General features: G+C 31.2%; 6 protein-coding genes, 1 long non-coding RNA gene and 1 other non-coding gene across 8 annotated transcripts; 5 read left to right on the top strand and 3 right to left on the bottom strand.

Moving 5' to 3' along the window:
• Positions 1 to 83: 83 nt before the first annotated feature.
• On the bottom strand, positions 84 to 5,430 carry oxt (Xylosyltransferase oxt). The gene is made up of 7 exons (XM_076416560.1): positions 4,569 to 5,430; positions 4,374 to 4,516; positions 4,163 to 4,320; positions 3,417 to 4,108; positions 3,264 to 3,363; positions 2,071 to 2,632; positions 84 to 2,018 (listed from the first exon to the last, which is right to left on the bottom strand). The coding sequence occupies exons 1-7, from the start codon at positions 5,174 to 5,176 to the stop codon at positions 1,579 to 1,581; spliced, it is 2,703 nt and encodes a 900-aa protein (XP_076272675.1). The 5' UTR covers positions 5,177 to 5,430; the 3' UTR covers positions 84 to 1,578.
• On the top strand, positions 5,204 to 8,544 carry LOC143203403 (uncharacterized). Its single transcript, XM_076415521.1, has 3 exons — positions 5,204 to 5,209; positions 5,638 to 5,718; positions 8,188 to 8,544. The coding sequence occupies exons 1-3, from the start codon at positions 5,204 to 5,206 to the stop codon at positions 8,449 to 8,451; spliced, it is 351 nt and encodes a 116-aa protein (XP_076271636.1). The 3' UTR covers positions 8,452 to 8,544.
• Positions 5,805 to 7,429, top strand: LOC143204114 (uncharacterized). The gene has a single exon (XM_076416582.1). It carries the CDS (start codon positions 6,040 to 6,042, stop codon positions 6,952 to 6,954), a length of 915 nt encoding a protein of 304 aa, XP_076272697.1. The 5' UTR covers positions 5,805 to 6,039; the 3' UTR covers positions 6,955 to 7,429.
• Positions 8,545 to 8,854: 310 nt separating the features above from the next.
• Positions 8,855 to 13,435, top strand: LOC143204117 (ras-related protein Rac1). The gene is made up of 4 exons (XM_076416584.1): positions 8,855 to 9,176; positions 9,320 to 9,572; positions 9,653 to 9,787; positions 12,034 to 13,435. The coding sequence occupies exons 1-4, from the start codon at positions 9,142 to 9,144 to the stop codon at positions 12,187 to 12,189; spliced, it is 579 nt and encodes a 192-aa protein (XP_076272699.1). The 5' UTR covers positions 8,855 to 9,141; the 3' UTR covers positions 12,190 to 13,435.
• A 492-nt stretch (positions 13,436 to 13,927) lies between these two features.
• LOC143204129 (uncharacterized) lies at positions 13,928 to 14,677 on the top strand. The gene is made up of 3 exons (XR_013007524.1): positions 13,928 to 14,045; positions 14,101 to 14,203; positions 14,548 to 14,677. It is a non-coding gene; the product is annotated as an uncharacterized LOC143204129 (long non-coding RNA).
• A 611-nt stretch (positions 14,678 to 15,288) lies between these two features.
• LOC143204125 (chromosome transmission fidelity protein 8 homolog) lies at positions 15,289 to 20,102 on the bottom strand. Its single transcript, XM_076416594.1, has 2 exons — positions 19,958 to 20,102; positions 15,289 to 15,652 (listed from the first exon to the last, which is right to left on the bottom strand). Exons 1-2 carry the CDS (start codon positions 19,975 to 19,977, stop codon positions 15,352 to 15,354), a joined length of 321 nt encoding a protein of 106 aa, XP_076272709.1. The 5' UTR covers positions 19,978 to 20,102; the 3' UTR covers positions 15,289 to 15,351.
• On the bottom strand, positions 15,757 to 19,862 carry hay (ATP-dependent DNA helicase hay). Its single transcript, XM_076416561.1, has 12 exons — positions 19,648 to 19,862; positions 19,376 to 19,591; positions 19,195 to 19,321; positions 18,861 to 19,138; positions 18,627 to 18,804; positions 18,423 to 18,573; positions 18,210 to 18,368; positions 17,352 to 17,474; positions 17,115 to 17,299; positions 16,572 to 17,055; positions 16,037 to 16,189; positions 15,757 to 15,969 (listed from the first exon to the last, which is right to left on the bottom strand). Exons 1-12 carry the CDS (start codon positions 19,748 to 19,750, stop codon positions 15,775 to 15,777), a joined length of 2,352 nt encoding a protein of 783 aa, XP_076272676.1. The 5' UTR covers positions 19,751 to 19,862; the 3' UTR covers positions 15,757 to 15,774.
• Positions 20,103 to 20,262: 160 nt separating the features above from the next.
• TRNAP-UGG (transfer RNA proline (anticodon UGG)) lies at positions 20,263 to 20,334 on the top strand. Its single transcript has one exon. It is a non-coding gene; the product is annotated as a tRNA-Pro (tRNA).
• Positions 20,335 to 24,444: the final 4,110 nt, after the last annotated feature.

Genomic DNA, 24,444 nt, shown 5'->3' on the forward strand with positions numbered 1-24,444 from the left:
TGCACGTTCTTTATATTTTGTAGTTACAGTTGAAACTACAATTAGGAACATGACCAATACTTGATTAAGTAAAACTAATTAAATTTACTTTTTTCATTTGTATTTATTTACAATAGAATTACAATGGCATACAATACAATTAAAAGCTTAATTTTACTTGAGAATGAAATAAATTGATAAAATGCTTTTAAATCACATTGATTTAACTAATTTACCAATGTATTTTTCAAAATAGATAAATTATGTGCATGGTATATTAGATTCCTGTAATAAATGGTAATAAACATGATTAAAAAAATGTACAACAGTCATCTTGAACCACCTAGGTGTTTCAAAACGTTTGAGAATAGTTATTAACTTAAAAAAGTACAGTATACATTTAATAAAACAAATGTTAATTGCTGTAAGTGGTCAGTTGAAAAATAATTGTTTTTATCTCAAAAAATATGTATATACAGTTATTGATTTTAAAATTTAATTGATCTATAATGACATAATTAATCTAGACAACTAAAATCAGAAAGACCAAAGTACTAAAATTCATTAAAAATAATTCATATAAATTAGTACTTTAAAAACTACTAATTTAATAAAAGTGCAAAATAATGTTAAGAAAAATATTAACAAATTGGATATTATTAACATTACTTCACTTCTTTAGTAGTAGACTTGAAATAAAAAATAGTTTGTATTTCAAGGCATGTCGTAGGAACAACAAAAACAAATAAGCATCTGCTTATAAATAACACTAATTTTCTAAATAAGCTAAATAAGAAAAGGAAAACCATATGGAATGGAATGCTTAAAAAATCAAAACGAATATTGAGCTTTGTTATCTAAAAATTACCCTAAATTAAACTGACGTCATATCCATTAATCTATATCAGACTTAGTTTTTAGGATTGAGCACCATGTTGTATCACAATTTCTCTTACAAGTTATAAACGATATTCTTTTATCTGCCACTTAAATTAGTACATATTTTTAAGTAGATGAAAATAAAAATATCACATTCAACATTTAAATATCATACAAAATGTTGATGTAAACAGACCACATAATTACTTAGTCAACTATCATAGGTAAAAAATATTATTGACGTATATTGTCTTGTAAACGAAAGCGCGCACTTGATCGCACAGGAGGAATGGTTTTTTTTGTCATAGTTGTACTTTATATTTAGTCTATATATGTTATTCATTCACTATAATCCCGGAATATCTTAAGAAATTTAAAATAAAGCGAATGATTAACATCAAATATATTATACATACTAATCGTAGAGGCCGAATGTCAAATCCGATACATATGGATATGGAAAAGCCCCTTAAATACTTTTGACATTTTTGTCAAACTCTGGGTTCCATTCGATGCGTACAAGTGCGTGATTTGCTCAAAGATCTAAATTTGTAAGTTAAACAAAATAAATACAATAAATAATTAAAATTAAAACAATACATGTGAGTATTCAGCTTTACATATTTACCCTTATTATTTTCATACCAAAACATTTTGGATAACACTTTGTAGGATATTATTTAAAATTGACTATAATAGTTATTATTTTTCATACACAACTTACCATATATCAAACATACCAGTGGTCTCATTTACCTTTTCAATGGCACTTTTTGGATCAGGCGATAGACTGCTCCAAGCAGTAACTCGGCAAGTACTAACAGTACTTCCACAAATGTCTTCACTAAATTTCGAGTTCACACACATCTTTTCGATTGAAAAAAACGAAGCGACCAAGGAATCTATCCATTGTAACAGTGAATCGCCTTGTTTTTGAGAGTTCGTTAACGCGTCCTTTTCTAGCACTTCCCTTTGCGAAATATTTGGCAGGAATTTAGCGTAAGCGTCTACGACGTTCGAATTCAACGTAACGCCCGTATAGATGGACGATATTTCGAAGTTGGTCACGCCGTTACGATGTAGATACTGCATTGGCATAATAAGAAAGGAGACCTGGGCCAAGAAACTATCTTTATAGAGTATTTTTGCTTTCCAAACACCTGTAATACAAGAAAAGTTAATCGGCGGTTAACGGAAACCTTTAAAACTTACCAGGTAAATGAGGTTGCTTCAGATTTGGTTTAACGAAACCGACTAACGACGCTTCATCCACCGAGAACGTAGAAACATCATGAAGTAGCCCTATAGGGTCAATCCAGAGGCAAGTTAAATTGTATTGCTTGTTGGTCTTTAAGGAACTAAATCGGTATATCAGCACTGGATCCGAATAAGGCGAAAGCATTCGCAAGAAGTTTCGAGATAGTTGTTCTTTTTGATCATAATCGGAGTTAACAGCGAGTGTTACAATATTTTCCCCTAACGGATTCGGTTTGACCACTATAAGTTTGTTAATGGGCTTGATGGCTACTTCAATGCTAATACTATTTAAAGAATTGTTATAAAGAAACAAATTATACTTATGGTTGTCTTTGTAATGAAACGTGTGAACTTCCAGCAGTTTTACTAAGTCTAAGGAGCATGCAGTTCCATTAGATAAATTTTGGACAGCTTTTCTAGATATGCTGTTTGTCAAAGTCATTAATGTATCGTCAGGAGTCGTTCCAATATCATAATGGTGATAAAGATTTTGCCAATACGAATACAAATTTTGCACCTAAAATAATAAGTATATGAATTAACAATCATATGAAAAAAAAATGAAGTTGAGAAAAAATAATTTCAGTTTTGGATGGCCTTAAAGTCGCATATTTCTAATAATAATTAAAGAACTTGATCATCTTAGCCGGTGAATCGTTGAAAATCTTAAAGATGAACAAATAAACATATTTCATCTCACTACATCAAAACACAGTTTTTCGAAAATGATACTAAGACATTGGTAGAATTGGAAACGAATTTTCGAATCTAAATAATCATTATTTCCTATCACAACAAAGAAAGGTCATACACATCTTTAGTAACTCAGTAGAAATTAAGAAAGATTAGCTGTGAAGTTTTGATGCATCCACCCTATAGTGCGGAGCTTGCCCCGATTGACTACCATTTGTTCTGGCATCTGCAAAACCTGGATTTAAAGAAGCCTGGCGAAAATTACTTTATTGAGTTTTTCACAAAAGAAATCTCAGAAGGTCTACAGTAATGGAATTATGGTTTTATCAAAAAAGTGACAAAAAGTTATTGATCAAAACGGCATGAACAGTGTTTGAATATAACTTATATGAATAAATTTGTAAAAAATAAAACAAAAACTACTTTTTCCATAACCCATTAGAATTAGCACTTACCTGCTTAGAAGGTTTGTCCAAATTATGCAGCCATAATTCTAACTGCAATATAACCAACTGGTTAACAATTGGTTCAAATTTTCTGGCAAAAAACAGAGGCCTAAAACCAAAACTGTAATTAAATATCATAATATACTGAATTGATATGTATACCTTGGCAAAGTATTTAAAATTTTTGACCAGTCCTCAGGTCTAAAATCATTTGGGCTACACCCACACCAGTCCACTACATGCTTGTACTGACACTTACAACCTAATTTTCGTTTCCAATTGGTTACATGAAGGTTATTGTCTACATAGGAGTTACAAAATTTAGAATTTCTTAATACTGTATGAAAAAAACTTTCTGCCGGTAATAAAGTATGTTTAAAGATTTTTAGAAGCCCTGTAACTAGATCATCGGGGTTTGGCGGTGCGACATACTGAACAAAAGAATGTGAAAGAGCTATCCAGTCACTGCCTCCATCAACCTGAATTCCAGTAGGTAGTTTTCTATTTCCCACTCTCCACATTCTATATTCACATTCTATGAATGTTTTATCCAATCCCTGTTTCTGTATGAATCTCTGTACCTCTCTTCCATGAGATTTTACAAAATTCTTCTGTCTGTTTCTACTGAGAAATCCTGTTAACTTATCAATACTCTTAACAGGGAAATCAGATTCACTCAGATTCAATACAAACTCCCAATTCCAATCTTTCATTTTGAGTAACTCATACATACACGATCTTAACATTTCAAGTAGTGAAGCACCACCCCAAATGGTAGCAAATCTAGTTCTAGTTAATCTAATATTGGGATAGGTCTCTAAAGCTAATAGTTCGCGAAAAAGGTAATCTTGCCTCTAAAATGATCGAATATGAATATCTTAAATTTAAAATATACCTTACTTCCATACCACATCAACATGTATATAATAGTAATGATTTACATGATACAGGATTTTAATTAGTCTTTTAACTTGTCTCAGTGATCTACCATTTAACGTTAAAAGAAATACTATTCTAACTGATTTACCATAGGGACCTGTATCATTTGCAACTTGAGGTATAAACTCTGAAAGTAGTACATTTTTAAATTAATGTCCTCCCAACAAACAATACACTTACTTTTTATGCCTGTCTGATAAATATTAATAGTATAATAACCACCACAGGTTGCATGAGGATCTCCAGGACATTTCATATTACAAGAAGAGTCTGGTATTTTGGAACTCAATACAGGTTCCTCAGATCCACAAAAACATTCGGATCTGAAATTAACACCATCAACTTATTTAATTAAAAAAATTATTTAAATCTAACCCATATTGCACTCCTGCATATGGAAATCCAGATTGTAAACAAATATTAATGCAATAACTTGGGGAGTTCTCATTTTTATTAACTCCAAAATAGCCATTAAGAAGTCTAAAATTCTTCTCATCTTTGTAGCAACCTAATTGTTTTCCCCGAATAAAACTACCAGAAGGACAACTAGACTTCAATTCTTGAGGGTACAATTGATTTTCATATGAAAGACATGATATATTTGCTATCACTTGTTTACACCTTTGAGTTTTAGCTCTATTTAAAGCTGAAAGGGCCTGTTTCTCTGTAATATGACAAGGCAAATCAAAATTAAGGTCCTCTAATTTCAGTTGAATAGAGGCATTGCCACTTTTCTTAGTTTGCGGCGCAAGTAAATTGGTTTCATCATCATCACTTCTCCTTGCTGAATTTAATGCTTCGTTATTGGAACCAGAATCTCTATCAGAATCTGAGGGTTCCCATTTCTCAGGTTCTTCAGTTGTTTTATTTTGAGCAAAAAAATTTGCTACTAGTAGAATGTGAAATGATAAAATTACTATTCCTATAATAAAACATGTTCGGTACCTCCGGAGGTACTTATTTTTAGTATTATTTTTAACCATTTCACTAAATTTGGATTTGTTTATATGATGTTTGTAATATATGTACAAACATAACCTTGGCTATAGGAAGTTACCAAGCACTTAAATAATATTAAATTAATATAATTTTAATACTGCAATCTTAAATCCATATTATTTTTGATGTAGTTAAGAGAAAAATACATTTATTTAAATCGGCATTTTGACAAAACCAATACATCTTAAGATTGCCATTAAGTTAGGAAATGATCCCGGATTATTAACAAAACTCAATTGTCAAAGTAATAAGTCTACAGATTTAATTTAATTAGGACTACTTAATAACTATAAAAGTTTTGAATTATTTTAAATTATAGGCAATATTTTTATCTATATTGAACATAAATTTATATATTGTATGTATCAATTTAGCAGTAAAATTAATATATAGTATTTCTAGCATTATAGTTTTCTATACATGTTAGTTCTTTTTATGTCAATAGTGGCGCTCTAGAAATTTAAGTCAATCAAAAAGTCGCAGCCATTTTCTTGTAAGCTACAAGGAATTTCTGGATAAAAATAAGGTAAAATAGTCTTCTAAGCTTCTGTAAATTGTTTATTTGTAACAGTAATTGTTTAATTTGTATTTATATTGTTTGTTGCGTAAGCGTATTTTATTTATGAAAGTATATTGTGATTATTCAAACGTCATTGATTCATTGATTATCTAATACTGTAAGTACTATTTGATCGATCGTGTTCTGTTCTGTTTTTGACATAGTTGGGTTAAATATAATGTACACCTATTTATCTATTAAGTTCCCAAAAACCAGCAGTTTAGAAAATTTTGTATGGTTTAGCAGTATTTTTATACCTGGAAAGTTCTCTTGTAGGTTGCGACACAGATGAACCCATCATCTTCAAGTTCTTTATGGAACAATCCGCCCCCTCCAGGCACGGAGTTCGACTCTCCCGAAGACGACAGCAATTTATCAAGCCACAAAAATGAATCACCTCCAACTAGTGATAAACCTAACGATCATACAGATAATTGCATAAAAAATATTGCTGTTGAAAACCGCGAGGATGATCGTTCCTCTGATAGAAACAGGTATAAGTCACGTAGTCGCAGTCCTCATCACAAGCGCAGAAAACGTTCAAGGTCACATTCTAGAGATCGTCACAGGCATTCGCATTCACATTCTAGGAGGAGACGCAGAAGATATTCTTCATCTCGTTCTAGATCTCGCTCTCGTTCGCGTAGCTCCAGCTACAGACATAGACGACGAAGGGGGAGCAGACGACATTATTCCAGATCTAGATCTAAATCGCATTCGAGGAGTTATTCTCACTCGCGATCTCATCGAAGCGATCGAGATAAAAAATATTCTCGTTCCCCCAGGGTAAAACGGGATTATCGAAGTAGCGAGAAACGAATGGTCGACGATCTCATAAGAGACGCAGACATGAAAATAGAGGAAGTTGAGGAGGAGGAAGTGGAAGAAGAAGAAGAAGAACCTGAACAACCTCCAGTACCTTTTAAAAATGATGGATCGTTTTTGGAAATGTTTAAAAAAATGCAGGAGCAGAAAGTTAAAGAGGAATCATCACAAAGTGAAGCAAAAAAGCCAGTATTACCAGTTTTTGGGAAAAGACGCGGTGGAAAGGTTTTAAAGACTGGTATGGTACAGAAAGTAAAAAGTGTTGATGAAGAGAGAAGTGATGCCCAGGATGCCTGGTCAATTTACATGAACGAAGTTAGAAAATACAAGGAAGCTTATTGTAATGATGATTCTAAAACAAGACCACTGCTTAAGTGATGTCATAAATTCCTAGTATTAACAGTTATGTGTATGCAAGTATATTTCATGATTTATAATATATTATAAATGTATAAGTTTGAATATTTTTCATATTTGTTTTCTAATCTACATTGTGATCTAATTAAATATTCTTGACCTTCAAAGCTGAAATTCACTCTTTTTGCAGAAGTTACACTGACAAGTGCTTACTAAATATGTAAACTATTTAGAACATTTTTATGGTTAAAAATTAAAGAAATTATTATTAATTATTTTATGAGTAGATATATTTATTTTCTTAATTTAGATATGATCTGTAAAAATGTAACTATATGTAGTTTACAATATCCTTTTTTGTACACATTTAAATTTAGATTACTACACATTTTAATTATGAAAATAGGTCTTAAGTTAATATTGTTATTTCTCTAAAACTACCTGCTGGGACTGCTATTGATAAGGGGTTATGTCATAAACTATGTCAAAAATAGAATATTTCTCTGTTGTTTTATTCATCATACCTTTGAATTTAATAATTTAAAAACTACAAATAATACAAAGTAAAATTGTATGATTTAAGTTTCTTTTAATAATACATATAATAACAACCTTTAATTTAAATTTGTTTAATTATAAATATCTAGGATAGCACAGTTTTTTTGTTCTGAACTAACGCTTGTTTCACTTGTTATTTCTGAATTCATTTAATGTTTTAATTAATTTACTCAAATTAAACTCCTCAAACAATTTTATAACTTATGTGAAGTGTGTTGCATTTATGTACGTAACTAAAATATATTTATGTATATTTTCCACATTTGCCTTATATTTATAATAGTCTAGACTACTGCTGTCAATATTGCTGCAGCTGGCTTGGTTGGCGCAGTGGTAAAGGCGGCAGAACGGTCCACCTACTGTTGCGATAGTCGCGGGTGCGAATGCTGCTGGGGCATGGTCGTAAATTTATGTTTGTGATTGTCCTAGGCAAGAGAGCAAAATCCGACAAGGAAAATGATCCCAGTCACGCCAGTAACAAGCTGGGTAAGACCGGATGTCTTCTGGGGTCACTAGCCAGCCGGCAGGCTTAATGCCGAGGACCGTGGTTCGGAATCCACGTTAAACTATAGGTCCAGTCCAGATAAATCCTTGGTATTACAGTTGTAAAATATTTAGTGTTTTATTGACATTTAATTTTTTTAGTGGGTTTAACAACCATGTCATGAAACGTTAACAGTCATTTATCTGTTTCAGGCATCATGTCCACTTTGGAGGAAATTAAAACTATTCCATTTGACCCACGTTTCCCGAACACCAATCAAACACGCCACTGCTATCAGAGCTACGTGGATTATTATAGATGCCAAAGAATCAGAGGATCCAACTTTGCCCCTTGTGACTTCTTCAAGAAAGCATTCTTGGCTTCTTGCCCAAACTCATGGGTTGAGAAGTGGGATGGTCAAAGAGAAGAGGGTACATTCCCAGGAAATATTTAAAATGCTGTTTAGTACATATTAATTTTAGAATTTATTGTAGATTTTTTGTTAATAAATAATCTAATGGACTTGTTCTTAAATGTGGCAGAATAAAGTCATTTGATGAATGAAATAATAGTTTCCTACCATCATAAAGATAGGCATGTCCCTGTAAAGATCGTCGTGAAATATAAATATTTTGAGACTCGATGAATACTAACTCTGCGGGAACAAAGTTATTTTTGTCATTTTAATTCCCTATTAGGCAACTAATTATACAAATCTATAATTGTTTCAATTTTGTCCTTTACTAAATGAAATTAAGTTTTTAATTATCTTCAATAATGTTTTATACAGTTATTAATTATAAAATTAGTGTTATTTAATCTAAGTATTTGTAAAGATATATGTAGAAATTTTGATTTCTAGTAGTGAAATCTGTTGGCATTTAACCTGTCAGCTGTCATAGAAGAGCCCTGTGGTGTTCGTCATTGTGGCGACTGTAAAAACAGGGAACGGCGTGTGTAATTAATCTTCTATATTATTATTGAAAAATAATTCAAACAGTGGCAGTTTTGGACTCGTGTATTGACAGTAACCGAGGATATATGTGTTCCTATAGTACTATAGTGTTAGAGTTAGGTTGTCCTTGCTTTTGACGTTACACACCCAGGTTTCTTAAAATCGTACTATTTAATAATCGTTTCGGGATAGACGTCAGATATCAGACACAATGCAAGCTATAAAATGTGTAGTTGTGGGAGATGGGTAAGTATTATACTCACAGGTTAAACTTTGTTTGGTTGTTTATATATTATCATTTTTGTGCATTTTTAAAAAAATATATAAGCACTGAAGTTACCTGGGTTTGTAAACAAACATACCACACTTACACAGCTTTTCTTTTATAGTGCTGTTGGTAAAACATGCCTTCTAATTTCATATACAACAAATGCTTTTCCTGGGGAATATATACCAACTGTTTTTGACAACTATTCTGCTAATGTAATGGTCGATGGCAAACCCATCAATCTAGGACTATGGGATACAGCTGGTCAAGAAGATTATGATCGGCTAAGACCATTGTCATATCCACAGACTGATGTCTTTTTAATTTGTTTTTCTTTAGTAAATCCTGCTTCATTTGAAAATGTTAGGGCAAAGGTAAGATATTTGCTATCTCCAAAAATTCCCCTATCTTTAAATATAATATTAGGACTTAGTATTGTAATATTTTGTTATAGTGGTATCCTGAAGTGAGGCATCATTGTCCAAATACACCAATCATTTTAGTTGGAACCAAATTGGATTTAAGGGAAGATAAAATAACAATCGAACGGTTAAAGGAAAAAAAATTGCAACCCATTACTTATCCACAGGTAAGAACTATATTTAATTATATTTGTTTATATCAAATAATTTTCAGCTATTGACATTTAGTGTTTTATTTCCATTATTATTGCAGTTTACTTTAAATTATTCATAAAATAAATTTTGATTAATTTCATGCACATAAATAAATTGTGTCTCTTTTATGTACATGGGAACCTTGAAATATGTTTTGATTTAGGTAATCTATATAGGACTTTATTATTGCTAAAGCCACTGAAGATCAAAGAACAAAAATTGATTAATTTATTTTGTTAATGTTTTTCTTCAAACTATAATAGTAGCTCTTTGTTGTATTTATGTCTTTTTTGCAGTGTCTAGTATCCTCTAAGTATTATTACATGTCCTATATATTTAATTTATATCAATGATAATTATCATTATTTCAACTGTATTTTTAGTTTTGTTGATGCACACAATTTAAATTGCTGTCAGGACACCCACATGTTTCTTAAGTTTTTATATTCTCCAATTTGCCAAAATAACAGCGTCAGTGGATATTATGCCAATGAATAGGTCAATCTGAACAAATCATATATGTTTTGTTTAGAATTATATAATCTATAACTGGTTTATACTATTTTAATATATAATTGTGTTGTTCAGAATTAATTCATTGTAAAGTGTTAGAGAAAAAATACTAATTTTATTATATATGGTTCATAGGAAAATAATGATGATAAATATGATGCATTAAAAATTCATTAAATAAGAAACGTAAAATTATAAATCCATTATAATTTTGGTATCTATGTATGGTAATGGTTTTGAAAGCTGTCATCAAACTAATTTTTCTTATCGCGTGTTATCTCAGTATCAATGCTGAAAGTATCGAATGAAATTTACGATTGCAAAATGCCTTATCTCCCACTGGTGCTGCTTTTTTTCCGATGAATTACGGGTCTGATACTATTTTAGCAATATGCGTCACCTTTGAATACGCTTTTACGTTTATATTAGCCCATTCTGTTATTGTAAACAGTTTATTTTTAAAATATTTTTATATCAAAAAAAATCGAACGCTTATAAGTATGATCCGTAAAATAAAAAAAATATTCTACAAAAGGGGACATGCAAAAGGAAAATAATAAAAATGATACGATCATATGACAATCAACAACACATGTTATGTTTTACTGAGGGATAAACTTAATCATTAAGCAAGGCACAGTTAAAATGCAGTATTGGATTTAGACAGCACGTCGTCTTTTTTTCAATTTCCTGTTTTTTTCCTTCTCTAGCATTATAAAAAACAAGCATTAATTTGGCGCTTTGAGTACAAATCATATTATTCCATAATTATTAAAATTTTAAATTAACTATACTAATACAGTTTCTGATTAACCAGCTGAGATTACTTATTAAATAAACGTTTGGGAAAGCGATTAGTAGGAACAGTAGATAAGAAAATAAAACTAGCAACCAGTGAGGTATATATAGATTTAAAAAATTGCGATAGACAATCAGATGTGTGCTTCCTTATCTCGCCTAAAACAATATTAATTTACCTTTAAAGAAGATTAATCTTATAGTCGTATAATTGTAAATAATTTAGTTGTTTAATTTGGCTTATACTGAATTGTTAAACATCATTCAGACCAAGTTCATTGAAATTTGTTGAAGCAAATTTCAAAAGTCTACTTCCTTTCACACGATTATATTTTATTACGAGTTTGTTTATAAAAAATAAATGTCATAATGGGTAAATTACTCATTTTTATGTGTACTGATTTCATATAATCAATGTTTTTTTTGCTGTTTTGAATTATGACGATTAATCTACTTTTATTGTAATGTTTATATATTTATTGTAATGCTAGATAATACTTTTTTTACTGTGTATATTTAAGGTATTCGAAAACCTTTGTGTTTTTAATATTAGTGTACGAGGTTCATTCAAAAGGTAATACATCGGTCCGACCTGCACGATTTTTTTTGCTGTTTTATTGAAATATGTCTATTGCAAGTATCTATAAATTTTGTTGAAGGAATAACACGTGTTTTGATACCGTTGGTGATTATGTCCATCTAATGAAACTGATTACAATGTTGATGTCGCAAAACTGCAACAGTCGTTGGTTTTCACTAAGCGCATACAAAATTCCCCGAAGACATTGATCTAGTACAAGTTGCTGACAGTGTTGACATATCAGTTGACTCATGGCATTAAATTTGTTTAGTTATTTTGTAATTTTGAAGTACTTAGGTATATTAACGATTAATTGTTGCTGTTTAGGGTTTGGCCATGGCGAAAGAAATCAGTGCGGTGAAGTACCTAGAGTGTTCCGCTTTAACCCAGAAAGGACTAAAAACAGTGTTCGATGAAGCCATTAGAGCAGTACTGTGTCCTGTGGCGCCACCTAAACCGAAACGTAAATGTGTCATGTTGTAATCTATTTAAATAGAATTATTATTATATTTCTGTTAATGTTAACGATTTTCTTATATATATATATTTTTAAAAAAACTTCTGCCTTTTCGAATTATGTCCATGTCATAGCTTTCTATTATGACCAGCCTACAGTCTCTAGGGTTCTAGGTATACAGTAAATCGACAAATGACCATACCATTCGACGCCTCTGGTATATAAATTCAAGTGTGAATACAAAATAATTCGAAAGGACATCGAAGAAGCACAACTTCCTGACTAGTACTAATTAGTCAAAAACAAAAAAATAAAACGTGCATAAATGTGATTCAATATTCATATGTGACGTTTCAAAGCCTTACCAAAAGTCGCCTTTCCAGAAAAAAAGATCATTTTGGTACCGTTTTGAAACACTTTGTATTGTGCTATCATTTTGATTGCAAAACGAGTTGTTTTTGTTTATATACCCATTCTGCATTTATCCATAATCTTTCTTTTTGTATAATTTTTTTTACACAACTTGCCATACTACAAATTAACGTAGTTAATTTTAACAGGCTAAATAAATTGACTATAGACATAATTTTTGTTATATGTGAATTTTTACTATGGGCTTATATCGTTGTTAACAATTTCGTTGAATCAGAACAATTATCAGTTATTGTTCGTTATGGAATACATTTAAAGAGCTACGCTTTAAAACCCGCTGTTGTTTTCGTTCAAATTTGTTTCCGAATGATTTTTCTTGATGTATTATCAGTGTAACACTAATATAATATATTTTTAAGTATATTATTTTGGAGTTTATTAGGGCAAGTCAGTACTAGACGGTCACCAAATATTACCATTCCTTGGTATGATGCAATATTCTGAGTAAATTTATGTACGGAACAAGGTGGCTCTTAGTGCTGATATACGGAGTTGTTTATTGGTTAGTTGCGAGGTGACTTGAAAGCTGTAATATCGTTAACACGTGATAAAGACATTTGTGTTTTAAAGTGCGCGCACACCCCCAACAACTCTGTATTTTGTATGGGTTTTGTAAAATATTGAACTCTATAATAATAATACCTAACTGCTACTGGTATCATCTATGATAATTTTTTTCTTTTTTTATATATTTACTTTTTTCATATAAACGATTTTTTTTAAATAATAAATAATGAAGATATAAATAAATAAAAATACAGATATTAAGTTGTAAAATAACTTGTAAAGAGAAAAATTTATAACAATTATATTGATTAAATAAAATTTAGTTGTATTTTACTTTACATTTTATTCACTTATTTCCCACCCTATACACAGCATGTCGTTCAATAAGTTTTGTGTTCCACAAGAAATGTTGCTCTTTTATTCATCGTTTTTTAAGGATAGCATATAAAAGCGTGCCTTTGTATTCATGGAACAGATCGTAAGCTTAATATATTATTAGAGGAGAATTTTCCCTCATATATCAATAAGATATGTGAATTATAAAGTTGTACATATTCTATTCGTAATATTTAAACACACATTCACAAAAATGTTAAGGCCAAAGTTTAACAAAAACGCCAACATTGTTTAAACGAATTTCCAAGTAACGTAATCCACACTTGTTGAATTTGACTTTATCTATGTAGTCCTAGATGGAATTATACCTTTAGAGTCCATCCGATACACGGATAATTCTTGTCTATATTTTGTGATTTTTTATATATCGCAAGTAGCATTTTAACAGAGCGGGTTTCAGAAAACTGTGCTAATAATGCTGCCTTAACTAATGGAACACAGACATATTTTTTGTATATTGTTAATATTATTGATGTTACTAACGATGGATAAAACCAGCATGATCTTGAATCAAAATTAGAGGGGTGACTATAGAAATCCAAGAATGGTAAAACAGTAAGTTCAGATTATTATATTTGAAACTTATTGTGATACATCATCAGAATAGACCTGGCTTGATGACAATAAATTATTTTTCATCAACCCTTCCACACAGCTGAAACCATCACCAAAAATTGGGGAAGTTAAGAATCTACCCTATTTATGGTATGTAACTTTCTCCGACTTGGCTATTGTTTCTTGGAATTTATTTCAAACCATAAAATCGCCACAAAACATATATATTTGTACGGGTGCGTTGGTTATCTCTTATTCAGTTGTCATTAGTGGTTCAGTAATGCATTGTAATTAGTTCTTATGGTATTTCCGCTGATAGTGTTTCGGAATGTTTATAGAACAAATTTTTCGAATGTTTTTTTTACAAAAATATGCACAAAAGCTACTTTATTATAACGCAAATAACAAGATATTACACATAGTTTATGTATGATTTATTTTCAGTAAACATTCCAATTGCAGTCCGCAATTACAGTATACTTTTTTAATTTTAGTAACACTGTAAAGACTGTTAAAGGAATATGTATTGAGAATCTTCATCAAAATAAACATAAGATATTACTAATTGTATATAATTAGATATACTGTCAAGAAGTCTGCTCATCGATATTCGAACCAAGAAACTATCACTAAATTATTAAATCTTAGAATGTTTAAAGTCAAACAAAACGAGACCTTTAGAAGAATTAAAAAAGTTCCACCACCGCCATATGTATCAACCTTTGCTACTGGGGACAACAGCGTAAATGCTGCCAGAAAACTGCAACACGCAAGGACGATTAAAAATCAATGAGATCAAATTAGTGTATCTTGATTCAAATATCCCTTATAATGAGTGAATAAAATTATAACTGAAAATTGATATATAAAAAATGTATTTGTTAATTTCCATAATTAGTACATAAAAAGTTGCTGTTATATAAACACGTTTTAAAATCTATATATAATACCGAATCCAGTTATGGAGGTGTTCCATTCTCACAGTTTATAACATAATACAGGTTTTTCAGAAAAAAGTTCTAAGTAACCAGATACCGCAGCAATAGTATTTACATTAAGCGAGACATAAGGAGAGACTAATTCCTCTTGTTACCGAAGTATTTCAATTCTGGATAGTTCTGAAATAGGACGAAGCAGACATCAAAACCCAAGCCATTTCGTGTAGAAAAAGTCTAGTTAATAGAAAATGCACAGTTTATTATTTAATTTAAATACTGTGAAATGAAAAAAGTGGATATTCAATAAAATTTTATTATAAACCTTACAAAATATTTCAGTCGACATATATATTTCTTATTTCACACACCAACAATCGGTTTAGGTCTAGTTTTAAAAATAATCTTCTTCCTAATAACGCATTTGATGGTATAATCGGTGGAGTCGTTTTTCTGCTTTTTTTCTAGTAGGGCGAATGGCTTTTCTAGTTTCATTTCCTTTCCGTACATTAAATGATGCCCGATTATTAGTAGGGGCGTGCCGGATTTCGTAAAATGCAAGTCACCGACAAATTTCCCATCGAAGGCTGTTTCCGAATGCGATTTCAGGTCACCCTGTAGTTCAATGAAAGCGTATTCTTCATTGATAACGCCGTCATCGGGTCTAAAAATACATCGTTATATTATATCCGTGAAGAAATTGAAAGTTGTGAAAGGAATGACTAGGGTTATCTTAATTTAAAAATCTGTTGTGAAATAAAACTGCCATTTAGCAAGGGGTATATATTAATATCGGAATTTTTTGAATAATGGGTGCTTATTGGTGTTTGCCGATTTCTTAAATTCATAATAGACTGCGTCGTCTGCTCCGGACATCGATCCCATGTGACCCACTCTGCGACTGCCGCTGGAACCGCCTCTAGAACCACCTTCGCCCGGCATTTTCTCGTCTTCGCAATCAATATCACTGGCAGCTAAGACCTAAAAATTTATTCATTGTCATAATCATATTAGATTATAAAAACGACGATAAAACTCCGATATTTACTTGTTGAAGTAATAGTCCCTGTTCCTCTCTTGTCTTGTACATTAGATCTGGCTCCTTGTCCATGCCCGCTAGTTTAGTGATCACTTTGTAACTGTAACCTTGATTCACCAAGAATCTCTGACGTTTTCTAGAATAATTCATTTCCATTGTATCCTAAAATAGTTAAAAAATTATGCTTAACAGCAAAAAGTAACTGGACACAAACAATTGAAAGAGAGCTATGACGTATAAGAAAAAGAATTTGGCAAAATGTCTAGCTAATTGAGAAGCATCAAACTGCTAGCACGAATCATTAAAACCTTGCTACTATAGCTCTTTAGTAGCGGAACACTAAAGATTTAAACAGGGATGATTTACGATGGATCAGATTTCAAATTATTCAGAGCTGAAGTTATGAAGAAAATCTAGACCATCTTGTATGTAAATTAAAATATAAATAATATATATATATATATATATATATATATATATATATATATATATATATATATATATATATATATATATATATATATATGTCCTCATGAATACAAACCTGCGACACTAAAGTATAGAAGAACGCGTTATACTCTTCAGCTATCGCGCCTTTTTTTGCTCTCAAAATACGACCCAAACGTTGCGCTTCCTGTCTTCTGGACCCGCCATGCGAAGATATTTGAATAAGCACGTTGGCTTCGGGCAAATCAAACGATGTATCGGCAACTTTCGAGACAAATATGGTGTTGACTTTAGGATTGAATTTGAAATTCTGCAGAATTTGGATCCTTTCGCTTTGACTAGTAGGCCCATAGATGTAGGGCTTGTTCATTTTGATAGCGTAGTGTTTAAGGGCGAATACATTATCTGAGAAAACGATGGTTTTGTCTCCACGTCTTTCATGGTAGCGTATGAGATATTGGGTAGCGCAGAATTTGTTTGGATTCATAACATACAGAAGCAGCCTCTTGCTGGTTTTGCAGACTAGATATTCTCTGTAAAATTCTGGAGTCATTGGACACCACACTTCCGCACACTGTACTCTGAAATATAAAATATTCTACAGATCTGGTGACTCCGGGAATTTATGACATGTTCTTACCTTGCAATAAATCCTTTTTTCTGTAACTCCAACCAGTTGGCTTCATACAGCTTTGGTCCTATAAGGAAATTTAAATCCGCAATTTTGTCATCTTCACGAAGCAATGTAGCTGTAAGTCCTAGTTTACAATGTGACTGTACAATAGTGAGTACTCTACGGAACATTTTTGCTGGAATGGTGTGTACCTAAAGTTATTAAATATAATTAATGCATCTTTATATTTGTATATATTTGTACTTCATCTAAAACCATTATGCCCCATTCTTGTTCTTGCAGCCACTTCATGGTTTGTTCTGCTTCCCATGACCTTTTTTGGGTATGAGTAATCATAGAATATGTGGTTACTAATATGCTACAACCCTAAAATAAACATGAACATTTTGTTTAATTTCTACATATTACTACAGATAATTCCATATTTGTCTCCTCAAAACGGGGAAAGTAGTCAATGGATTGCTTTACAATCTTTATACAACGTTGTGTTTTAATAGAATAATGTTTCTATATGTAGTTTTTATTCCGACATGCCAACGGAAAATCTAAGTGTTTTAGGTTTATTTATAATTTTTAATTTATTATGTTAAACGTCGTTATGAAAAGAAAATTATTATTACTATTTCAATTTAATATTAGTAAGATAAAATTCTTTTCAATAAAAGAACTTCAATAAGATAATTCAATTGGATTAAAAATCAAGTTACATCTGACAAATGACTATATATCTATTCCCACTCATTTGTTTTTAGTATGTCAAACATGAAAATGTCAAATTAGTGATTATATTGTGAAGTGAAGTGATCATATTATTTGTTACTGGAAAAATAATGGTGAGTTAATTTCATACAGAACTTTATAATGTATTTAATTTTTATTTGGAAATCATTCAATTGTTAGTATTTTCTCCGGAGTTTATATTTGCCATAGGTTAACTCATATTATATGGAACCATTGGAAAGCATTACAGATTATAGATTGAGGTAATTTACACAATATGTAATAGAATTAAATGCATATTATCTACATATTATTCCTTTGAATTAATTACTAAGATACTACAGAATATTTTCAAAGGAATAAAAAATAGGCACACATTACCATTGGTTTATCTTTGGCTTCTGAAGTAAATCTACAAATCATGCTATCATCTGCTGTAGACCACATTTTAAACTGTTGCTTCCATTGTTCTACTGACACACCTGAATTACATAATACTAAAGCTCTTTTTCTCACTGTACAACATGCTGTTACACCAACCTACAAAAAAACGATACATAATATTCTATAATAAAGTTTTATGATAAATCCTACCAATGATTTGCCAGCACCACAAGGCAGCACTATAACACCAGATCTAGCCCTTCCATTACCAAACATTTTCCTCAAACTTTTTTCTTGATAAGGCCTCAAAACTGCAGATGGTCTTAAATCTATATTAATGTCTGCATTAACAGTATCATTCCTAAAATAAACTTTTCATAGTGTTTTTAAACAAGTTAAGATGCTTATAAATACCTAAAATCATATTCAGCTAATAAAGGATATTCCAATTCAATACAACGTTTTTGTATAACTTCAATTTTCTCCTGATTTACCTCAAATGATACAGTTTGAAGACTGGTGTCTTCTTCTTCTTCTTCCTCATTATCCATTTTTTCATAGAAGTTTGTTATATCATCAGGAACAGGTGTACCTGATGGACACAGGAGTCAATTGCATAAAAATAACTCTATTTGATTTATAACCAACCTTCACTGTTTGGATCAGTGGAGGTTCCGGGTTTAGCTCCAAATGATGGTATATTTTTTTTGTCTTGTACCTGAGTGATAAAACCGTCTCCTTCCTCTTCAGCTGTTCTTCTTAATCGGCATTCTTGTATAACTGGATCCTTCAATAATTTCTGAAGAATCTCTGGATGAGGACTTTCAACAAAATATTTATTATGCTTTAATACTAATTTAACTTTGCCATATGATAAGGTACAAAGCTTGATAAATTCAACAATACCATCTGGTACACTTGTTTTACTAAAATATAGAAATAACAAGAACAACATATTTATTATAATTTTGGTATAACATACCTTAATCTTTTCAAATATTCAACAATATCATTTGTTTGTAAGCCAACACTGACAGCAGCATACAGTGAATAAGCTGTTAGTTTATACTCATGTATATGTTCTGGCCGACAAACAGGCTCAGATATAGCTAAAAAATATAGGTAAAAATGTAATAATTCATTTTATTTAAAATATTGTTTACCAATGAGAAAATCATGAGCATGTTTATACACAGGTGAAAAGGATTCCAAAAAAATGTGCCCGTTAGGTGCAACCCACAAAGGTCTAGAATTATTATCTGGTTTTAATATCATTTGCGATCTATAATCCTTCGAACCAAATTCATCTTCTTGTATTTTATCGTCATTTTTTTCTGCATCACGAGCTGCAGCTCCCGGAACTGTAGCTTCTTCCCCTTCTGTGTAGATGTAATAATTAGAAGAAAATTATTACATATTTTATAGTTTTACAAACCAGCAACATCATCGTCTTCAGGAATCCACGTATTTTCTTCTTCCTTCTTTCGTTTTTTAGAGGACTTATCACTTTTAAAACCGGGTCTTTTTGGGGGACCCATCTTGCAACCGTGTTATTTTGCAACAAAATTGTTGCAAAATATTGCATATACGTTGCGCTAGGTTATGTTAGGTTCATTGTATAGAAAAAGTTCATTGTGACATATCGCGTAGGTTATGTCGGAATTGCAGTACAAAATAAGGCGGCAAATGTTTATATTAAAGCAAAATATAGTGGTATTATGTTAGCTATGTGTGTAAATACTTACAATTTAATGAATATTGGCATATTGTTGGTAAGTGTTTCTAAAGTTTAGGTATTAAAAAATATTTAATTAAAATAATACCTAGTAGAAAAGATACAATTTAAAAATTTCACAAAATATAACCATTAATTAAGTTAACACTGCCATCTTGTAGATACTTCTAGTATTATATTGTGGTATTAAATATTTTTGTAGGTTACTTACAGCATAGAAATCTGTACGTCCTTTAATTATATATAAATTTCTCAATAGGAATGTATGTTAATTGAGTTGGCTAAATATACACATATATACAACGTGTTTATCGAGGCTCAGTGGTCTAGGGGTATGATTCTCGCTTTGGGTGCGAGAGGTCCCGGGTTCAAATCCCGGCTGAGCCCAACTTTTGTCGTTAAATATTTAAGATCATATTCATTTTATGTCACATTACTCATCATTTTTCATGAATATCATAACTGAATATTTCGAAGTAATATAAAATATGGCAATAATAATCATTACTCTAAAATAATGATATAGAAAATTACGTTATCGTATTTTAACAAAAACTGTTACCGAAGTTGTCTAGTAAGATAAGGAACAAAACAAAAGTAAAGGTGAAAAAGGCATCGATATTGAAACTTGATTTACTTGTCTGTAGATATTGTCCTTTATCATGAGAACTTTTACAAATGTTTTTCAAGTTTGATCGTTTATTTTCTTTCAAATTGGTATAAAGAAATATGGTTAAAGTCAAAACTAAATGTTTTCTTAATAGTTTCTCATCAAGTGTAGGGACAATAAAACAAACACAGGCAAAGAACGATGAAGGAGTCACGAAATTCTCATTAGTATTACTATTTTTTTATATCTACTTCAAAACTATATTATTTTACGTTTATTGTCAATAACCTTTCGAGGTTATTATTGTCGTTGTTATTTCTTAATTATAACGGTCCAATTTTTATTTTTTAAATTCAGTTTTCAATTTTTTTTTAATTTAATACTTTAGTATTGAAGTCGTAAAAACATATTATTGAACATATTTTAAAACGTATCATTATTGTTTACTGCATCTTCTGGGAAGTTTGATTATTTGGTTAAAATAATTCGAATAAGGTATTTATTGTATATCTTATTCGAACTAATTTGTTATTTCTCTGTATATTAATATTGTAACATGAAAGAACCGCTTGATACGGATAAGCAGTCCGAAAAATATATATTATCGAAGGTATTGAAGCTTGCACTATCATGATGGGCGTTTTTATCTTTGTCAAAAACAGAAATAGAGATATATCGATTCTAGTAGATACAAGAGTTGATGTTTCTGTTCCCAGAAAGTAGCTTCTTGGGATTATCGCTAGGACTATTGCTTATCTGTACACCTAGTTAGAATTATACACTGGCCAAATTATAATTTGAATAAAAGTAGGATATATATTATACTTTAATAAATAATTTGTATTTCAAATAGTTTGAAGTACTTCTTAGACTCTTACATTATCAAAACTATTGTTTTTAATATTTATTTTTGGAAGCGATACGTAATCATTGTTATCTTTTGAATATTTCATGAATTTTATGACGCCCTAGTGATACCAACATTTATTGTAATAAGCATTTGTAATTGTGAAACATACTAGACGATGTCTTTCTTGGTATACCACCTCAAGGTTGTTTATTCACTTCAAAAGCACAACACGAGGTTTAGGAATGAATAAACTATTTTATCATAGATAGAGATCTGTCCACAGTCGGTGGTTATAAATTATTGACTTGCTATTATCACAACTATCACCATTTTAGTTATTTCTTATGCTTCATATATTTAATTTAATATGCCTAGGCTGTTTTTTAAATTCTTTATTATTATATTAATTAATTTACGTTATTTTCACGTTTTTTTAACACGATATTGAATTAAACAATTGTTACAGCTTTTAAAAATACTTTCCAATTTTAACGCAAGAAAATTTAAAGCAAACACATAGGCAAAGTATTGAATTTATTTGAAGTCATAACAAAAACTACCAGTGAAGTAAAATATGCTATGAGTTTTTTGGTTCTTCAGTTAAACGTGTAGTTGGTAGTCTAAAACCTCCAATTTGCTCTGAAAAAGTTTTGACTTTTGAAGCTTCAGAAGGATTTCGACGTGTAGAACTTATTAATATATTGGCAGTTTATAAGGAATTTAAAATGTTTAAAAAATTTTTATGATAATTTAAGAACAAATTAAAAGGAAAATGTAATAAATGGTGACTAGTGTTAAAACGATAATCACAACGACACATATATTGGTCATATTACTGATTAAGATTTTAAAAAATAATTAATTTACTTTCTCTGCAAACATTTATATTAGAATGCTTGCTTGTATTTTGGTTAGCGGTATTTATTGGTGAATATAAGTATAAAGGTAAGCAATTGTTAAGCAACCTATCCCAACTATTCAGTTAGACGATTTTGGCATTTCTCAACATAGAATAACAGTTTTCCATATCATATTATTCGGCTATTCAATATGTATTATTAGCGTCTAAATAATGGAAATCACTAAATTGCATTTTCGACTTTCATTATTTTTCTTTAATTCTAAAGAATCCGCCGCCAAAGCCTATCAAATACCATCATATCCCAATTGGTGGTTTTGGTTAGTGATAATTTTGATAATAATCAAAAATAATAGCCTGGACGACCAAAAAAGTTCGAATAAAACAGGTCAATTGAAAAGTTGCCGGCCTACCATAGTAAAACACATTTTTTTGGCTAAATTATTTTTTTTTATTCAACATAATTCCCTTCAAGGGTGATACACTGATTATAGCGACCCTCCAACTTTTTGATACCATTTTTGTAGCACGATTTACCCTTTGCTTCAAAATAGGCCTCAGTTTCGGCGATCACCTCTTCATTCGACGAACATTTCTTTACAGCGAGCATTCTTTTGAGATCTGAGAACAGGAAATAGTCGTTGGGGGCCAGATTTGGAGAATACGGTAGATGAGGAAGCAATTCGAAGCCTAATTCATGGATCTTGCTGAAGTAGCATTTTCTTTTTCTTCAAATTCGGCCGTTTTTCGGCGATTTCGTCCTTTAAACGGTCCAATAACACTATGGAATAGTCGCTGTTGATGGTCCTTCCTTTTTCAAGGTAGTCAATGAAAATTATTCCATGTGCATCCCAAAATACAGACGTCATAACCTTGCCAGCCGACTGTTGCGTTTTCCCACGCTTTGGAGCGGGTTCATCGTGTGCAGTCCACTCAGATGACTGTCGATTAGACTTCGTAGTGAAATGATGGAGTCATGTTTCATCCACTGTCACATATCGACGCAAAAACTAGACTTTATTATGCTTGATCATCTTCAAACACTGCTCCGAATCATCAACTCGTCGTTGTTTTTGGTCAAAAGTGAGCTCGCGCGGTACCCACTTTGCACAGAGCTTTCTCATAGCCAAATATCCGTGAATGATATTATGTATACGTTCAGTTGATATCATTAGAGTGTGTGCTATTTCATTGAATTTTAATTTACGGTCATTCAAAAATTTTGTGGATTTTTAAATGTTTTAGTCGGTAACAAACTCTTTTGGGCTTCACTACATTCATCGTGTTCGGTAGTCATTTCATCACGTCTACCAACTTAGCATACCAATCCTTGATGGTTGATTTTCCTGGGGCAGTGTCCGGAAACTCGCCATCCAGCCAAGTTTTTGCACTTTAACTGTAGGCCGGGGACTTTTCAATTGACCTGTTATTGCATGACTCTTTTTTCTATTCTGTTTTGTTCCATATATAAATTACTTCTTTTTTTTTCTGTCTGTTCAGTCTTCTTACTTCGGCCGGGCTTTTCCTTCTTTTCTGAGGTATTTTACTGATATATTCATCCCAGGTTCACTTAGGTCGCCCTTTGATTTTCCTCCTCTCCATCTTTGCTTCGTATATTCTCTTTACCTTTATTGTGTTCTCCGTGCTATTTATATTTGACAACACCTACGTCTTGCAACCGAATGTTAGGGTTCTGTAAATCACACGTGGCTTTTGTAAATCTTGTTCTGTAAATCTCCTGGCTTCCACTATTTTCTGTTTCTAGATACAGATAATTAAATACTTTTACTTGTTCTATTTTTATTATCTATGTTTTTAATTTGGATATATTCTGGTTCTTCCCTTACCCTGAGTTGTATATGTTTATACACGTACAACCGTTTTATCTATTTAACATCTCTATTATTTTATCCATTAATATTATAAACATAGTCGGACTTGAATTTCCGCGTTCTAGTGTTTTCTGTAATGACGATATTGGTATTTATCCTGTATACTTTTGGAATGATTCTTACAATTTTATTATTTACATCAGTTTGTTGCAATATAACCTACAGTCTTTCTCTTCTAATTCTATCAAATATCTTTCCCAAATCAGGAAAAGCTGGATATATTTTTTTTTTGGATTTTAAATGATTTTCTATAATTTGCTCGTATATCTTTATGGTTGTGTACAAC

The sequence above is a fragment of the Rhynchophorus ferrugineus genome, unplaced genomic scaffold (assembly GCF_030347505.1).
Source record: "Rhynchophorus ferrugineus isolate W39M unplaced genomic scaffold, kcgeb_rfMv2 rfM10, whole genome shotgun sequence".
Classification (NCBI taxonomy): Eukaryota; Metazoa; Arthropoda; class Insecta; order Coleoptera; family Curculionidae; genus Rhynchophorus; species Rhynchophorus ferrugineus.

Bases quoted from the DNA above. Each gene is read 5' to 3' on its own strand.
- LOC143204114 (XM_076416582.1), top strand. From the start codon at position 6,040: ATGAACCCATCATCTTCAAGTTCTTTATGGAACAATCCGCCCCCTCCA.
- LOC143203403 (XM_076415521.1), top strand. The intron at 5,719-8,187 runs GTAAAATAGTCT...TATCTGTTTCAG, and splicing joins AATTTCTGGATAAAAATAAG to GCATCATGTCCACTTTGGAG.
- hay (XM_076416561.1), bottom strand. From the start codon at position 19,750: ATGGGTCCCCCAAAAAGACCCGGTTTTAAAAGTGATAAGTCCTCTAAA. The intron at 19,592-19,647 runs GTTTGTAAAACT...ACATCTACACAG, and splicing joins TGAAGACGATGATGTTGCTG to AAGGGGAAGAAGCTACAGTT. The intron at 17,056-17,114 runs GTAAGAACATGT...TTTATATTTCAG, and splicing joins AAAAAAGGATTTATTGCAAG to AGTACAGTGTGCGGAAGTGT.
- LOC143204117 (XM_076416584.1), top strand. From the start codon at position 9,142: ATGCAAGCTATAAAATGTGTAGTTGTGGGAGATGG. The intron at 9,177-9,319 runs GTAAGTATTATA...TTTCTTTTATAG, and splicing joins TGTGTAGTTGTGGGAGATGG to TGCTGTTGGTAAAACATGCC. The intron at 9,573-9,652 runs GTAAGATATTTG...ATTTTGTTATAG, and splicing joins TTGAAAATGTTAGGGCAAAG to TGGTATCCTGAAGTGAGGCA.
- LOC143204125 (XM_076416594.1), bottom strand. From the start codon at position 19,977: ATGCCAATATTCATTAAATT. The intron at 15,653-19,957 runs GTAAGTATTTAC...ATGTATTTTTAG, and splicing joins ATGCCAATATTCATTAAATT to ACCCGATGACGGCGTTATCA.
- oxt (XM_076416560.1), bottom strand. From the start codon at position 5,176: ATGGTTAAAAATAATACTAAAAATAAGTACCTCCGGAGGTACCGAACA. The intron at 4,109-4,162 runs GTATGGAAGTAA...CGATCATTTTAG, and splicing joins ATTATATACATGTTGATGTG to AGGCAAGATTACCTTTTTCG. The intron at 2,633-3,263 runs GTAAGTGCTAAT...TTATTATTTTAG, and splicing joins TGGACAAACCTTCTAAGCAG to GTGCAAAATTTGTATTCGTA.